General features: G+C 41.2%; 2 protein-coding genes across 8 annotated transcripts in view; both read right to left on the bottom strand.

Annotated features, from left to right (window-relative positions):
• LOC143038922 (uncharacterized) overlaps positions 1–2,052 on the bottom strand; it is a 16,956-nt gene extending 14,904 nt beyond the window's left edge. Inside the window, exons 1-2 of the mRNA XM_076208678.1 lie at positions 345–2,052; positions 160–232 (exon numbers count right to left, since the gene is read on the bottom strand). Of these exons, the coding sequence (XP_076064793.1) occupies positions 160–232; positions 345–1,669 (1,398 nt within the window). The 5' untranslated portion in view covers positions 1,670–2,052. The remainder of the gene's footprint in view (positions 1–159; positions 233–344) is intronic.
• A 4,702-nt stretch (positions 2,053–6,754) lies between these two features.
• The window catches only part of ReepA (Receptor expression enhancing protein A), a 49,070-nt gene continuing 42,316 nt past the window's right edge, over positions 6,755–13,508 (bottom strand). For 2 of the 7 annotated variants that reach the window (XM_076208671.1, XM_076208672.1), the window contains 2 exons: positions 13,041–13,229; positions 6,755–11,107 (listed from right to left, as the gene is read on the bottom strand). In XM_076208671.1, coding sequence (XP_076064786.1) covers positions 10,793–11,107; positions 13,041–13,229 — 504 coding nt within the window. In that variant the 3' untranslated portion in view covers positions 6,755–10,792. Of the gene's footprint in view, positions 11,108–13,040; positions 13,230–13,508 lie in introns of those variants that run through there. The other 5 variants (XM_076208675.1, XM_076208676.1, XM_076208677.1 and 2 more) reach the window with 3 other exon arrangements.

The following is a 13,508-nucleotide window of genomic DNA, read 5'->3' as shown; positions in this document are numbered from 1 at the left end:
AAATAAGTTAATAAATAAGTAAATAAACACATAAGTAAATATATAAACAATCACGACTCTGACGGAACGACATGACGTCATTCAATAAACCCCGACTCCTTGGCCCTACGCGTGGATAGACTTTGCTCGTTTATACCCTGGTTAGTCTTTGGAACTCACGTATTCCTTGACGTCCTTCGTCCTCACGGCCTTGTACGAGTAGTAGGCGGGGAAGAGCGTCCCAAAAGCAAGTCTGCAGAGTCAAGTTTCAGTCTTACTTTAAGATCCAAATCATCTTAGGTTATGTGGAAGAAATCATATGAAAAACATACCTATACAGGTAACCTAGAAGACAGACGACTCACCTGAACGCAGTATAGAGCACCTGTGCGGTATTGGGAAGCACGAGGGCCGCAACTACCGTGACTACCGTGAGATTGGTCAATGTCACTTTGAGCTTGAGACGCGAGGACACAAGCACGTCCTCAGAGATGTGAGCCACAGTCACGGTCGAATCCGTCCTCTGCAGCGGCGGCATATGTGGAGACCGATATCTGGACTCTGTGACGTCATATCGCGAAGGAATGAGAGCTTGGCGTTCCTCCGCTTCACAGGAGCCCTCCTCTTCGCTCAAGTGGTCTAGACCCGGTGGAGATAGAGGCTGACGGGAGGGCTGCCGTGTCGGACGGGCGAAGGGGGAGACAGACACGGTCGGGTCAGAGGAGGAATGAACGATACGTCGAGAGCGCTGCCTCAAGGCGCCATGGGTATCTTCTAAATGAGCTGTCGAGGTCACGGAGTCGTTTGGGACCGTGATGGGCGCTTCTATCAATCTGCTACTGACGAAACCATGGCTTGGTAGCTGGGGGCTTTGTCTCAGAGGTTCGTGAAAGACCTGGCGAGGGCTGTGTTGTTGGGCGTAGGGAATCTGGTGAGATGATACTCGAGGGACGGGGAGCTGAGGCCTGGGGAAGATGACGTGTTCGGAAAAGGATTCCGACATCGTCGTGTCCGAGTCGGAGTCGTCGTCAATGTGTTTGGTGACGAGGCTGTTTAGGTTCCTGGGGGTGGCGCGGGAGGGGAAGTTGTGCTGTGAGGTTGTGGGAACACGACCTTTGGGCAGAACCACGACAGGGTGGCTCACAAGCTGATTCAAGTTGTGTACGACCTCCTGGGGCTTGTTGGCCTCAAAGGAGGCAGGACTTGGAGGTTGTGGCGTTCCTGAAGGAGACTGTGGAACCACTGAAGCAGGATGTTGCACTACTGAAGGAGGAAGTTGCACTACTGAAGGAGACTGTGGAACTACTGAAGCAGGATGTTGCACTACTGAAGGAGAATGTGGGACTACTGAAGGGGACTGTGGCACTGGCGACGGGGACTGCAGCACTCCTGAAGGTGCCTGTGTCGCTACTGACGGAGGTAGCGGTGCCTGGCGCTTGGGCGTGTTCCGTCGGGGGAACTCATGGCAACTAGGAGATTTAAAGCACGAATGACCTTCTACCCCGGTGCCAAAGGGGACCCCGCCACGACCTGGCGTCGACGTTTTTGGCGACAAAGCACGTTGATCCGCCCCTGGCGCCACGCTCGGCGCCTCGGACGCGCAGCCATAGATACCTTCTACAGACTCGCTCATTATTTCACTGACACTAGACTGCGACAAGGGGTCTGCTGCTTCAGTCGGAAGCGACATGGCGACGAGGCACTAGTGTGATGTCACTGGGCCCCAAGCACACGGAAAGAAATCACTTTGTCACTTCGAAAATGCTCCCGCTGACACCGCCGCAACGCTGGCCATCCTCCGACGTCCTCACGCACGACGAAGGAGTATTTTTCCACTCCTGAAGGGGGTGAAGGGAAGGCGCCAGGCTGGGCAGCAGCAGCGGCAAGGGCGCGGGGGGCATGCCAGCAGCCTAGGCACTGAGGGAGTGCCTAGAGCAGCGGCTGCTGCGAGGTGCCTTGGCACTTGGCACGGATTCTATCCACTACTTGAGGTCTTCGCTCCTCTGCCCTTAGCGAGCGAGAAAGCGAGCGAGCCAGCCATAGCGACAGCTCACCCTCAGTTATTCCTCCCCCACACTCTCATTGTGCCAATTGCCTCCTTGGCCACGTGTTGGGACTGAAGGCATGCACCCCACCACCCATCCATCCACTTGGGGCCCTCGTTTCTCATTATCATGCACGAGGAGTCACATAAGATCGAAAGGTCCACTTAAATGTATTGGAAATCCACCTTTCGCGTCTCTTTCTTACGATTCCGTACAACTCGGCTACAGTTTCTTGCTACGACAGAAATGGAATACAAAGTATTTATGAAACAAAGAATTATAACCGATTTGTATAATCTTAATGCGTTTGCTGCATTGAGGGCATGAAAAGAAATTAGGAAGATGAATTTTAACAACTGAGAGTGAATCTTACGATCTTAAGTTTGTTGATTCCTGGTCCGACCTGTTGTACGTAAACAGATCTGATGCAAAACCGCAACAGGGAACATACAAACAAAACGCAGATTGCTATTATGATTTTCTACTGTTTATTACCAATAATTTTGTTATCACTTCCATCATTATATATATATATATATATATATATATATATATATATATGTATATATATATATATATATATGTATATATATTACAACTAACACCACAGTCGGACGAAAGATAAAGAGTTGAGTAAGCGAAACTATATTGCAGTTATCAATCGAAATATATAGTTTTCGCTTACTCAACTCCTTCTTTCGTCCGAGTGTGGTGTTAGTTATGATTTACAAATGTGTTCCTACATTTCTCACCGGTGATATATATATATATATATATATATATATATATATATATATATATATAATATATATCGATAATTTTTGTGACAGTTGCATGCAGGATTCGAACCCGCTGTACTCGGCCATCCGTAAATTACCTTCATATATATATATATATATATATATATATGTATATATATATATGTGTATATATATATATATATATATATATATATATATATATATATATATTAGTCCTCGGTTTACGACGGTCTCGATTCCCGCCGTTTCATGGTTACGAGACTGGCAGTGTTTGTCCCTGCATATTCCCCTTTGCTGATGGTTTTACTTTATATATATATATATATATATATATATATATATATATATATATATATATATATATATATATATATATCCTCGGTTTACGACGGTCTCGTTTCCCGCTGACGAGACTGGCAGTGTTTATCCCTGCATATTCCCCTTTGCTGATGGTTTTACTTTATATATATATATATATATATATATATATATATATATATATATATATATATATATATATAATACGAAAAACTAGTTGGTAAGACCGTAAGCGCAGAGGAGGAATACGTCGTCACGGGACGATAGACAGAGGAAGCACAATTTTGGATTACTAATTATTAGCAATTTTTTTTTCTTATAGCTTCCAAGCGTATGACAGTGCACCGAAGAAAAAGAAAACAATCACCATGGAAGATTCTTACTTAGGTTGGTTACGACCTACGCCGAAAATCGGTTTACGACGTTGCGTAGGAACGGAACTTTGTTGTGACTAGAGGACATTCTTTATATATATATATTACTTTGTTACAGAAAGTCATCAATACTTTTTATAATATTGTGCCATTGATCAGAAATATTTTCACACCAAATACGAAAAGGACGAGAAATAATGGCCAGTCAAGACGTATTTCAAAAATTTTGTCAACCACGTCAATAAACAGAAGTTTCCAACTGGGTCAATTGAACTTTATAAAAATCGATTTTGAAAATTCATTACATAAACAAATTCATTCTTTTTATTTACTTATTTATCTATTTATTGCATCCAACCTCGTTATGGACTAAAAGGTCTTCTGTCAGCAAACTTTATCATTATAGTCCATTGTTAAACAATTTTGTCATTGAGCTAACCAGTAGGGTGTAAGTATGGGGGCGTGATCTTCCTAAAATTATGTGACTAATGATGTGTCACATCAGGCGTACATGGTATGGGGCAATCCCAATTTGGAAAGGAATCCCCTTTTTTACAGAAAATACAGAATTGTTGGTGTTGATTCTCTTAAAATGAAGTGTTTCAATTTTTAAAGTTTAAAAGTTTTTAAAATGAAGTAACCTTTTTGTGGGAGGGAGGAATAGGAGATTGTTGTGATGAGTTGTATAAATATGGTATTTGAGTCAAATATAGTAAAGGGAGTATCAAAGGGGGAGTACCTCAAGGGCAGGTGGGAGGGTCATCTCTGATTGTAAGATGGCCATGAGTGAGACAAGAATAGCTTGTTCTTAAGCATATCATTGTTAGTCTCAGTGTCTTTTACATTGATGGGGAAGAGGGTCATAGGCATGCATGAGATTTATTCATCTTCTAAGTAGTTGGATCTCCCAGCAGTTTTGATGTATGTTCCATCATGTAAACTGGAGGGCAGTAAGGTGGAAGTATCAGAGGGATTCAATGCTGCATTCCGAGGTGCCTTCTCGGCCCATTCATTGCTGAGGAAGCCAGCATGAATTGGCATCTAACAAAAGAATATATATTTGATCAAGAGGAGAGTCAGGTAATCCATGAGATTTTGTGGATCAGCGGTTGACAGGAATGGAGTGTTGAAAGTGCTTCCTGGGTACTTTGTGAATCAGAGGTGATTATGTAGGGTGCGAGCAAGGAGACAGTGGAGATTATGAATAGAGTAATGTGGCAAGAGGAGCAGAAATTTTGGTGGTAAAGACTGAAGCAAAGGACAGGAGGGATCTGGATTCTGTGTCTACAAGAGATACTGTTGCAAACCCTCTCTGTGCTCAGAGCAGGAGTCACCTGTGTAATGTTATTGGCAGAGGATTGAGTGGATAAGTGAAAGAATAGTCTCCTGATTTTTATTTTCTTTCTTTTTCAATAGCGTGGCTAAGGCAAACCAGGGGCACACTGTGGAGAGTAACCAGAGGGCCTGAGTAGGTGTTTAGTTACATTTATTATTATTACCATCACAATAATCTTTGTCATTATCATTCCGTTTACCATCATTATCATAACTGTCATTATTCTCATCACCATAATCATTGTCATTATTATGGAATCAAAAATAAGTACCTACGTTTATATTCATATATGGTTCCAGCTTGGACTGTATCCCCTTGCCAACTATTCCATGAGCTTATGCATTTGTATGGAAAGCTATTTTTTCACATCCTTTATGCTTGTGGTCCTTTTCAATTTGTTTCCTTGTGAAGTGTGCCAGAAGGTAAGTATTCATCATCCTGTTAATAGAGAGATATCACAGGGTGGGCCATGGGTGTTGCTTCAAGGGCTGCTGATGCGCATTTAGAGTCAACTCCCTTGGTGCGAGTCAATCCCAGGAGGCACCACTATGAAGTAGTGAGACAGCATTTCGCCATTATTTTGTAAGGACATCTTATCCTATCCTTTTGGCAGTTACACGAGTCCTTGCACAGGAGAGAGAGTTTAGTATATTGGTATATGGTGATACAAGCTGAAATTCATCCTACCCAGATACCAATCACACACCCCGATACCAAGCCCTACTCAAGCCTCTTACATCTCCGAATAGCCCCAGCAGACCCAACTACAATGAACAAGTACCTGTCAAGTTCAGATTCATCCCTAAACTCCATCCCATCACCCAAAAACACCACACCCAAGAACACAGAACCTTTAACTGGAGTGACCAACTCTACACATGCCCCCACTGATACACAACCTATACTAATAATCATATCCTTTCAACCCAAATAAGAGTACACTCTGTTATACAGTGCATTTGGTGGGAACATTCCAGACTGGAAAAATGTGTCCTCCTCCAGCAACAAACCTGATTGCATATGTTTACAAGAAACAATGAGGTACACCCACATCCCCTACCTAAAAGACTATCCACTTACTCTCCCTACCCGAACCAAACAAGGAGGTACAACCATCTTTATCTACCTAGGCATCTCATCACTACCACTTACATTCCACACCCACCTCCAAACCACTGCAGCCAATCTTTTCCTACACTGGCCAGTAATGGTATGCTCTTAATCTCTCCTATCAGGAAACATCACTTCAGAAACACTATTGCAGCTTCTTATCCAACCATTCCCTACTTATCTTCTACGAGAAGACTTCAGTGCAAGATGACTCTTTTGGGGAAATACCATGACTCCGCAAAGCAAATTAATAACCTTCCAGGAGGAGCCAAGATAAGAGGGAGGGAGGGGGGTAAATTGGAGTGGAGTATGTGGAGATGGAATAAGTGGGAGTGGATTTTATGCCTTTATTTTTTGGCTACCTCCCTTGTAAGGGGAAAATAGCCATTGGTGTATGTATGTACATACTACAATGAGTATGTTTCAGATACAGGGGTCTAGTAGATCTGGAGGTTCAAAAATTCTTAGTGAAGTAGAAAAAGAAAAGGGTACCCATGAGCTGGGATGACCAGGGGAGTCCTGATCCACCAACCCCAGAAATTCCCTTAGAAGAGGGAGAAGAGAGATAAAGACTATCCACTGTCACCTACTGGTGATCTCCCTTTGTGAGGCTACCTTATCTGATGTTGCATGGATACAGGTATAAAAAAAGATAGTCTTCACTTGTGAGGATATCTGTTAACATATCAGTCTGAGTCTAGGGATGGGCATCAGACAAGAGCTGATATGCTGGAAGCCCCCCTGGTGCCATGTCCAAGGCTCTCCACATGGGGGATATGTATGCACACATACACTGATATGTATTAACTTGAATTCAAATCAAAATAAAGCTGGATATGGCTGACTTTATTCACATAAAAACAATACACATGTAACATAGTAACGATAATGAGCATACTACTACACAGTACAGTATAAATGTAGCTATATGTTAAAAAAATCACGTTTCAACATGAAGAACTCAAAATGATGGCACAACTCCTCTCTGTTTATGTAAATTATAGTAAGCCATGGAAAGACAGTTGGTTAGTGCAGTGCTTTATTAATGTATGTCCTGGCCTCGGTCAAATTTGATCCATTTCTCATATCAGCATTACTTGTGTCTTTATCACACCTTCAGTAATGTTAGTGACATAAAATCTGTGTTTATGTCACTTCTTGATTCAAAGCCCCAGTTTTTTTCCTTCTGCTCATCCAAGGTAGAGTCTAACTCTATTTCTCGCTTGATTCTCCATTAAGCTTTATTTTATTTTTAATGACTGCAACTTAAGTACATATGGTCACTCAGACCTCTGAATAAACAAATCATATACAAGACTGGAGGAGAACCACAAGCATTTTGTTGCAAAAGCCTAAGTGAGCAGAGCTGCGGGATTACAGGGTAATAATTATGGAGCAGTGGGGTACATACTCTAAAATGTGAGTGTATATACAAAGTCATGTACCAATGAATGTGTAGCTACGTATGCCAGCAAGGATTAGGTAAACTTGTTAGTGATACCTGTTATCAATGTGGCATTAATAATCCTGACTTAAAACCACAGAATATTGCCTACATGTAAACATGTCCCTATTAAGATCAGCTGTGTCTTAATTGCAGCACTCCTTCCAGAAACATCTAAGAAGCTCCGCAGCACAAGGGATGGGGGCCAGTGAAACATTAGTAACTTCTTCTTTGAGTATTCAAAAGTTATTCCTTGAAACAGTATCTCGAGACATAACATCCTTTAGTGCATGCATGTATACTCTCAAACATATGCACTTTCACACATATAACACACACACACACCAACCCACTTGGAAACACTGTTATTCACTTGTAGTACAGTGTTTTTACCAATTGGGTTGCCAATCCAAATGGTAGGTTACCCTAGACTCCAAAACCAAAATTAAAGTGGAAGAGGGAAGGACTAATTTCCTTGTACACACACACATTATATATATATATATGTATGTATATATATATAATGTGTATATATATATATATACATACACACACATATACATACAAACACACATACACACAATGCTCTCCCAAACTCTTCAGCTTTCACCAACTCAGCAAGGTGGTTAGGCAATGACACCTTTGTCAGAATTCAATGACTGGAGACCATATACCCTTCATGCATTAGCTCAAGCAGGACTTCAAACTGTCCTTCACTGAGCATCTCGTCTCCAGATGGCCACCATGCTCCCATGTATCATGTAAAAGAAGAAAAAGAAGAAAAAATACCTTCCCTCCTCCACTGGCCCCTCTCAACTACCTTGCACCTTCAACATCCAACATTTCCCCCTATAGGAACTGGTTTACCTACTTGTGATGAGAAGGCTGGTTACCCATGGGGAAAAGTGCTATAAGTAAAAATATCCATATCACACGCATGTACTCTTTACTGTAAATCCTTGTGGCCTAGGTAGGCTGTCAACTCTGAAGCCAGAGTGATAATTTTATCAGATATTTTGAGCTGGTTAACTCAAGACTACTGAGGATAGGCTCCAGAGGGTGGGGAGAGGGCAGATGTGGCTGTCCAGCGAAGCAAGCAACGTCTGGGGCCTAGCATCAAACCAGAAACTGATGGAACTTGCTCCAGTCAAGTTTATTAAAGGCTTTCAATTATTAATGATGTGCCTGACATTCATTCACTCCTTGCTATGGTGGACACAACCTGATCACATTAGAAGGTGGAGAACAACTACAAGCAAACCATGCATAATTTGCTTCTCAATTTCTTGTGCATGACAGGGTACATGACCTGTAAGTCTCTGTTGTATGCTACATCACACTTGTAATCTCCCAAATGTGACTGATTCAGATTCTTGCTTCTGATGCTGTCAACAAGTCTGGGCTGGTATGAACAATTTGCAAACTATATCATTCATGTTTAGGAAATAGCCCATTCTCCCTCTTCCCCTAGGTTAAGAAAAGACTACCCTAACAATATAGGGAAGCCATGAGCTGAAGAGAAAAAAATAAAAAAATGAAACAGAAAATAAATTATGTCACACACACTTGCACACATATAGCTAGTTACTTATTTAATGCTGTGACAGGATACGGGGAACCCTAATACTCATATTTACAGAGGAATATGTATATAACCACTGTATTGTCAAGTATAAACATCTGATTTACAACAGTTGACAAGAGCTTACCAAGCTTATGGCAGCACATAAAATACAAACTTTACACCTTGTATCACATTCCAACTTAAATCACAGAACAGACTTAATGTGAAACTTCAAATGAACAAGCACCAGGCCATCCTACAATAAGAGCATGAGGGTACCATTAATGAGAGTATATGGGTACCATCCGTATCATCATGAGATACAATTATAAGGTAATGATCATTATAACATAGCAATACAGTGATAGAAAAAAGTCCTTACAAAACTTAGAGATCGAGCTTGTGAACAATTTAATGGAAAAAATAAAAACCTGCAAATATATGCTGAGTTATTTTGTGACATCATTCTCCTCAAAGGCTAAGTGGTATGACCATCCACTCTTAGCTTAACTAGATTTGTCACTGGCAACATTATTTCTTCAAAGTTTCCTAGCACTGAAACGGCTTAAAACAGCTACGTACAGTATATACTTATGGCCTTTTCCCCCTTATAAGAGGTAAGAAATGAACAATGTTTCCTATTTCCAACATAATGGTGTTTCCTTATACCAAAAGAATGGTGTTTCCTAGTATCAAGAGGACTATGTGGTATTTTCTGAAATGCATATCACTAAGGGATGTTTTTTCAACATCAATGAAGAGTATTTGCTCCCATTTACATCAGTATTTGTAAGATTATACATAAATTGGCTTTCCTGAAATTACAATCAGAGATGATTTTACCTAGCACTTCAGAATTGAAATGTTTCTGTAAAAGCATTGTTAGTCCTCATCAAATGAATGTACTATCAAGAACATCACATAATCATGCTTCCTAGTACCAACACTATTGACTCATCTGCATTAACAACTTTCATTGACTATACCAATGCTTATGTCAACAAATGATGTTAATATACACTTCTATCAAAAAATGTTTACTAGTGTGATTTATGAAGGTATTAAAGAACAATGAGTAGAATCAAGTACCTTAAACAAGGCCTACAATCATCAGCAAACGATGTCTAGCAGTACCAGCGTAACTAAATAATTATACAAACATGACTAAACATGTCCTATGATAGCAACACCATTAAATGATGCCCACTTCTTACTTCACGCAAGGATGTTTAAGGGGTAAACTTCAACATGCCAACCACAATACCATACTTGTGTGATACTTTGCCAAAACTACCACTAAAAATGAAAAACATAATTATGGGGCCTAAAAAAGATTAAAAAGCTTTAATTTATGGTGACAAACAAAGATTTACATTGGTCAGACCAACTTTATCATATCCTCAAAAATACTTAAAAAACTAAAATCATAAATTAAACCTATCGGAGATGGTGAGCAATGCCTTGAAGAACAAGACTAAGGTGAAACACTGAAGAAATTATGTGCATGAGATTCTCAGGAAGACCTAAGTCTCATCCATTTTCTCAGTTCTGCTACAAGGAATGTCATTATCACCAACACTACCAATGAAGAAGCATTGTGCTACTATCTTGTGCAACTTCTTCTTGATAGTTGCCATGCTATCCATAATGACACACTGTCTACCTAAAACTGATCCCCATATGTATTGCATCCTTTACTTTTTCTTTTTGGAATACTGTCAAAACTTCAGGAATGTTCGCTCTCCAGCTTTTAGAAAATTATGAAAAATTCTGTGGGATGGGTGAAGAAAAACAAGGAGAAGAAAAAAGAAAGAAAAAATATATATATATATTTTTCCCACTATAGGTCCTATATCTTCCATTACTCTGTGTCAGAAGCAATCTCAAAAGATTTTGTTTTGGGCACAGAACTTCGTGACGCTGATCTCGACTGAGATGAAGACCCCCCACGACCTTGGGAAGTAATCCTTGTCCTTCGTGTTGACCCAGTCCTAACTTTGGGTCGTACTCCATGCTGTCCTGTGGAAGTCAAGGATGAATGGGAGGAGGAAGAGAGGTTGCCTGGCTGAATGCCCGAGTCAGAAAACTCTGCAACTTCGCTTGTGAGGGAAAGTGTGGAGCCACCTCGTTGCATTCGTGCCCACTCAGCACCTCGTGCAACATCACCTGCATTTATCTATAAAAGATAGGAAGGGAAAAAAAAAATTAGTGCAAAAAAATTCCATAACTGCTCCATAATTATCAATAGGAGGTTAAAATATTTGGTGATTCCTGGTTAATCGGCTCTATTATATTTGAGATGCAACATAACTTGGCTGAGTTGGACTTCAACATTTCTTAGATGTGATTTCCTTTTACCCTTTCATGGCTAAAGATTTATGCCTTTATTCTAGCTGCTACCCACACAATCTTATTTACATAATATACATATACCAATAGGCCTTTTCACCCTAAAGAAAGGGGTGGCTAACTCAAAGTATACACCCACCCTACACCCATTGAAAACTCATTTGTTGTCCTTCTCATCTTAGCACCTCATGGATGAAGGATCATCCTTATCCCCTGCCATACTGCCCAAATCAAAGGCAGTGCAGTAAGACACAGTTCTTACACAGCAGGGCCTGACAGCTGGAACTCGTTTATCCCTACTGCTTCATTATATGGCAACTTCTCTCTTGTTCACTCAAGAAATTTATGGAGCAGAGAAGAACATCTTTTTAGGCAGCAGCATCTCATCCATTTATGCCCACTCTTCATTTACTCCCAACTTTGCCCTCTGTCTTCTCTGTTCAACATTCCTCTTGTATCCAATGCCCATTTCACCTTATCCATCCACCTCATTCTTTGTCTTCCCCTTAATTTCACACTATGTACTTCTGTTTTCCATATTTTTCTTGACTAGCTTTCACTCGTTCTTTCCATATGCCCAAACCATCTCAGCACTCTCTGATCTACTCTATCTGCCAACTCTCTTTCTCCCCCTGCTCTCTGCCTCACCTCCATATTTCTCACTTTCTTCATACTAATTGGGACCAATGATTAATGGGTACCTGCTTGTGGTGGTCCTGGAAAACAAACAGAAGATCTGCCCATTTTCAGAACAAATTACCCCCCTCACCCCCCATCAAGAGGTGCAGCCCTGAAAGATCAACACCCTTTCCACACATAAACAGCTGACAACCGAGGATTCCTCAGGCACTCCCACAGATTTCTCTGGGAAGAAACTTTGGACTGTTGTCAGTTGTATTAGTAAGGGAATGTTTCTATGTCAAAGGCTGAAAGTGGTGGGGAAAAGGGAGCAGTCACTGGTTATCATGTGTGAAAAAGTGCGAGAAACAGTTGAAGATGATGGAGAAATCCTCAGCCTAGTCTGGAGACTGCCTGTCAGCCTCTCAGAACTGCACCCCATGATGGGGGTGAGGGGGTTGAGAGATTTTGAAAATGGGTAACTTCACTGTCCATTTTGCAGGACCACCACATGCAGGTGCCTATCATTGGGTCCCCTGGATTAGTATACAGTCATCCCTTGTTATCCATGAAGGTTAGGTAATAGACATCCGTGGATAAAGAAAACTTGTGAAAAATCAGTGCCCCCCCCCTAAGAAAACCCGAGCAATCAAAACCTTGTTTACGTAAAGAAAAACTGCATGTACATACAGTAGTCTATATTGAATGTCTTCTAATAATTCATCAATTCAAGGCCTGGGTCACTGTCCAAGGCTGAATGTAGTTTGGCCATAACACATTTACTATAGTTAGCCTTAAAAGCCTTTATAATCCCCTGGTCCATTGGCCGAATGTGTTCTGTGGTGTTAGGTTCAGGGAAAAACACCTGCATGTATTTGTGTAGTACATCCAATGACCGTGGATGACCTGGGGCATTATCTAGGATCAATAGGACCATGAATTAAATTTCTTTCCATTGAAGGTAGTGCCCAACCTTGGGCAAGAATCATTGGTGGAACCGGAGGAGGAATAATTCAGTTGTTGTCCAGGCCTTTGGACTGTGCATCCAGAAAATAGGCAACATGCTCATTTTTTATCTTAACAATTGCCTTCTCCCTGATTGTGCTGGCATGCTTAGTAGTCCTTGAAGCACTGGTACTTACTGCTGCTAGAATTTCCTTCTCCATCCTCTTGATTGTCCGTACAAAACTCTCATTCACGTGGAACATTCGCCCTGCAGCAGCAAAAGACATGCCTTCCCGTAATTTGTTTAGTATCTTAACCTTCTCCTCCAGAGTCATCACTTTCCTTGCACGTTTTGGAGTGTCTCCACCCAGTTTCTTTGCAGGACTCTTAGGAGCCATGGTGAAGAAAAGCTTATATTCATACAATACAATTGTGAAGATGTGTGGGACAGCAGGGATAATGCTGACATGAGCAAGTTTACCATGTGACTGAAGATAGTGACACGAGATTGCGGGTGCGGCAGTGGAGCATGGGAACACTATTTGTGTGCTGGGCAAGTGTGTGCTTGTATGTGATATGGTGAGCAGCAGGTGATTTGAATTTGCAGTTGACAACAATAAATGTAGAAGTGAAACCATGGGAATTGAAACCTTGGTTAACGAAGG

The sequence above is a fragment of the Oratosquilla oratoria genome, chromosome 25, assembly GCF_046742065.1.
Source record: "Oratosquilla oratoria isolate Oo_2021 chromosome 25, ASM4674206v1, whole genome shotgun sequence".
Classification (NCBI taxonomy): Eukaryota; Metazoa; Arthropoda; class Malacostraca; order Stomatopoda; family Squillidae; genus Oratosquilla; species Oratosquilla oratoria.
Note: the sequence above shows the minus strand (reverse complement) of the source record. Positions and strands in the feature narration are given on the sequence as shown.